The sequence below is a fragment of the Carlito syrichta genome, unplaced genomic scaffold, assembly GCF_000164805.1.
Source record: "Carlito syrichta isolate Samal-C Ts95f unplaced genomic scaffold, Tarsius_syrichta-2.0.1 Scaffold301950, whole genome shotgun sequence".
In the NCBI taxonomy this organism is placed as follows: Eukaryota; Metazoa; Chordata; class Mammalia; order Primates; family Tarsiidae; genus Carlito; species Carlito syrichta.
Window position 1 is genome coordinate 192,657 of NW_007246046.1, and position 4,789 is coordinate 197,445.

Sequence of the window (4,789 nt, forward strand, 5' to 3'; positions counted from 1 at the left end):
CTCCCGGCCACCGCAGCCTCGACCTGCTGGGCTCCGGCGATCCTTGCACCTCAGCCTTCCAAGTAGCTGGAACTACAGGCGCGCACCACCACGCCCTGGCTGATTTTTGATTTATTGTAGAGATAAGGTATCGCCAAGTTGCCCAGGTGCGTCTCAAACCCACGGGCTCAGGCAATTCACTCACCTCAGCCTCCCAAGGCGCGGGATTACAGGCTGAGCCACCAAGCCCAGCTTGCTGCTCACTTTTATCAGGCTCTACAACAGAAGTCTAAAAAACAGATTTTAACTGTTAACCATATCATTATACGTAGAAAATAAACAAACTATATTTACCTCGAATTGCTTTTGTGATGATAAAGGATGCACCATGTTTTCGGTTGCCCCTAGGCTACAATTCAAAAGAAAAAAAAAAAAAAAAAACCTTACATTTGGGAATTTTACTTATACAATATATAAACTTATTCTTCTTTACTAATACTCAGAGTTTTGGGTGCCAGGAACTAGTATCCTAAAACTACTTATCGACTGAAAACAAAAAAGTCGCCTAGGGCCTGGGGACAACAGAATAAACATGAGCAGGACAAAACTACAGGCGTGTGTCAGGATGAACCTTGCAGGAGGATAAGGCTTGAAGCTGAAAACTTCCCAAATCAACCCATCCAAAGACAAGAGAAGTCAAGGGCAAAAATCATACTGGTAGCTAGCTCATACTGATAGCTAGCTCATACTGGTAGCTAGCTCACTCTATTTGAGTGAGCTGCAAGACTTGCTCACAGGAGAAGTAGTCATAGGGATTTATAAACTCCTGTCTCCAAGGCAGATTCATTGAATATCTGTTGCATATTCGTAGAGGCAATACACTAACAAAACAGTGATATATAACTGTTATATTAAATAAATATATTCCATAAATATAGACTGAACACTCACTGTGGGTAGACAGGACTACATAACATGCACTAAAACAGTCAAGAATAGTATAATGGACATACAAAAAATACAGATAAATAATGCTTAAAGACATAGAAAAGTTACTTTACTCAACAACCAGGACTTGATCGTCCAATTCACACAAGACATAATTTGGCCCTGGGAAGGACTATAAAGATTAATCAGATATAGCAGCCCTACAAGAGCTCATAGTACATCACTGAAATCAACAGAATGTAGAAATCAACAGAATCCCCCAAAATAGCAAAGTGCTATGTGGTTTCAAAGTAAGTTAATATTATGCTTATTTTTTGACATCAATTTATATTAAGCATTCTGAAACATTATGGCAATTAACCAATGAGCGTTAAGGAGTGGAAACTTATACAACTAACTGCAGCTGCAACAGCTTCCTAGCAGCATAATCTACAAAATATGCGCGTTGTTAACACAAAGATAAACTAATACTTGAAAAACAGTAATATTTGCAGATTTCCACAAAATGCATTATTCAAGACAAGTAGAAACTGCAGTTGGAAGGAGGTCATGGAGAAAAAATAAACTTTATAGGAAAATAAGCTAAAGAAACACTCGGGAAAGATGTCATAAATGAGAATCCACATGGGTTGGATTCCATAATCTTTAATAAAGGTTCTTTTCAATCTTGCTGCTTCCTCTGAGTCTAAAACAGAAACTTGCATGTGTTGGGCATTCAATGAATATCTGTGGAATAAATGTGGATCTCTGGTTCCTACTCTTCACCCTAGGATCTCCCTACGAAACAACTGGTGAGGACTCCAGGGTCCAGTCCTTAAGTTATCAACCCCATCATCGCCCCTTCTCAAGTAGAGATCCCAACTGGTCACTAGCTTACTCTTTCACTCCCATAACATTTTGTTGACACCGCTACTAAAGAGCATATTACGTTAAGCTATTTTAAAAGTTTATTAGATTGTCTCTCCTCTAGACTGGAAGTTCCATGAAAGCTTATTCATCTTTCCATCTTCAACACCTAGGTCAGTATCTGGGACAAGGGGACGGACGGAGGAACACACACTCTTATCAAATGCTTATTTAATGAAACACACAGGAACTGGCGCGATTCAGCCCCATGCAGTGGTAAAGGATTCGATCTCGCGCTCCGCGGTAGCCCGCCAGATGTCGGGTCCTGGAATATTGTCCCGCCTCAATTGAAGATCGGCCCTCACCAGCCTTTGCCAGCCCGTGAGAAAGGACCACCAAGAGTCCAGATACGAAAAAGACCCTCGAGTCCAGCGCTGTGCCCTCCCCTCTAAGTACGAAGAGTGACACTGACAACCAGAAGGGAAAATACGTGGCCCAGAGCACGAAGTTCCGCCCCCCGACAACCAAATTCTGAGCCCGGGAGGAAACTCTGGGACCACCTTCCGCCTTAGGAGCCCCAGACCCCCGCTAGCCCGAGGTGCCGTTGCCAGGTCGACCTCACAAGCCGCCGAGCCCAGCTCCCCCGCCCACCCGGCTGCCCTCCCCTGCGTGGCTCCTGCTACGTGGCTCTGCCCACGAAGCGCCCGCGCCAAGCTGCCTGCAGCCGTGGGGGTGCGGAGGGGTAGCTCACCTGTACTTCTGTCTCCGGTGGCCACTCGGTATTGACCAGCAAATCATAGAGAATCGTCTCCTCCTCGCCTTCCGCAGCTCCGGGACTCCAAGCCGGCCCTGACTCGGGGGCCGCCATGTTCGTCCGCGACTCGAGGGGCGGAGGGAGTGTCACTACGGAATCCCTCACTGGACAAGCTTCCTGGACGCGGCTGCTTTTGATTCGCCGAGCTGGGAGTGGAGTGAACTGGCCGCGGAAAGGAAACGCCAGGTTAACTCTTTCACGAAAACGAAAGACGATGACTATTTTTGTCTTGGGTACGACTTGGGTCCTGGTCCCGGTGCATTCCCTGTTAATTAATCTGTGTGAGATCATTCGGGACGTTAAACCTCTCTTATCCGATCAACTTCTATATAACAGTCACGGTAAAAGTACCTCCTGAGATGTTGGTGTTCATTTATGTATTCTTTGCCTAACACACAGAGTTCAAAAAATGGTTTTTAAATAAACAACCAAAAAGTTACCCAACGCAAGAGATCAAGCCAATGAAAGATATCAGAGGAGAGATGCTATAGAAGCTCAAATTCCTGGCGGAAATGGGGTTTGTCTTTAACAATATGGGAATGATAACAAGTGATATGGGGGGGGATAGAGCATCTCTGGACAGCTGGAGTTGAGGAACGGCAGTGGCAAATTAAAAAATGAGCAGTCAGGGTAGGCTTCAGAGAGAAGGTGGTATTTGAGCAGAAACATGAAGGAGATAAGGAAGAGCCGGTGAAAAATTGTCTCCCCCAAAGTATGTATCTGCAACAACAGCTGTGCCTTTGATCAAACCCCCATTGTGAACACCAGATATCTCTTCCCATTGCACTAGGCAGACAAGTTGCTCATCTCCAGGGAGCTCTGCCCACATTGCATGCTGTAGAATGTGAAGAGGTAGGAACACCATTCGCATGTGAATTTGAATCCATTGGAGAAGGTCTGGGAGAGCATCTCAAGTAGGGGGAAGTGGGATGAGCAAATACAGAGGCAGAAATAGATAGTTGAGAGAACAGGCAAGCTGAATAGAGCCCAAGATGATAAAGGATATGGGGACAATAAAGTTGAAATAATACGTTGAGAACCTGCATGGAGAAAGCTAAAAGGCCAATCCCATGTGCTCATTCATGTGTTCATTCATTCATTCACTCAACAAGTGCCTCTTTGTGGAGAGATCTGTACTGTATGCAGAGCCTATTGTAACCTGAATGAAACAGTACAGTGTACAAAGAATTAGCACTGTGTCATATTAAAAAGAAACACAAATACCGAAGAGCTCTTGAGGAAATTATATTGCATAAGGCATTAGGCAGTGATGCAATCAAAAGGTTCTGCCAGGAAGCCTTGCACAGATCCCATTTCTCCAAGCTTAATGACCTCCAAGCCTTACATCATCTGCCTGCTCCACTTAGTCTCACACTTTATCTCCCTCTCCTCCCACAACCTTCAGCCACACTGGTCTTGCTGTTTCTGAACACACCAGCCACACATCCACTTCAGGCACTCTGCAAGATGGTCTGCTCCACTTGGAAGACTTTCTACCAAATGTTTGCTGGGCTCCCCTCTCATCTCCTTCATGTTATGCTTTAATGTCACTTTTTCTCTGAAGCCCACCCTGACTGTTCATTGTTAAATTTGTCACCACCTTTCCCCAACTCCAGCTCGCCAGAGCTGCTATTTTTTCGTTAACACTTGTCATCATTTAAAATGCTATTGAATATATTTGTTTAATGTCTGTCTCTATTCACCAAGATGTAAGCTCTACCAGGGAAGAATGCTCTGCCTATAAATATACAGACACTATATGTATCCCTGCTATATCCCCAGAATTTATAACAGTGTTTGGCACAGAGAAGAGCACAAAGTATATATTATTTATTGAATAAATGAAAGACTTCCCAGAAAACCTCTTTTATATGAGCACACGGTCTCCTCAACGGATTTCTCTGCACAGCAGCTGTGCCTTTTGATTAAACCCCCATTGTGAACACCAGACATCTCCTGGCCCCATCCCACCAGGTTGGCTGACAAGTTACTCACCTCCAGGGAACTCTACCCACACTGCATGCCGCAGAATGTGAGGAGGTAGGAGCACCATTCACATGGAAAAGAGTGTGAGGAGTGGCCACTAGACTCCTACAGTGCCTCAGTATGACCTTTACTTATTTCCTTCCTTTCCTATCTCATCCTTTCTCAGATAGATATTGATATTCCCTCTCTCAACTTTTCTCAGATAGATATTGGGAT

At 44.6% G+C, this 4,789-nt stretch overlaps 1 protein-coding gene across 1 annotated transcript in view; it reads right to left on the bottom strand.

Annotated features, from left to right (window-relative positions):
• The window catches only part of LOC103258057 (neuroblastoma-amplified sequence), a 170,081-nt gene extending 167,431 nt beyond the window's left edge, over positions 1 to 2,650 (bottom strand). Inside the window, exons 1-2 of the mRNA XM_021711229.1 lie at positions 2,525 to 2,650; positions 334 to 388 (exon numbers count right to left, since the gene is read on the bottom strand). Coding sequence (XP_021566904.1) covers positions 334 to 388; positions 2,525 to 2,641 — 172 coding nt within the window. The 5' untranslated portion in view covers positions 2,642 to 2,650. The remainder of the gene's footprint in view (positions 1 to 333; positions 389 to 2,524) is intronic.
• Between the last annotated feature and the right edge of the window lie 2,139 nt (positions 2,651 to 4,789).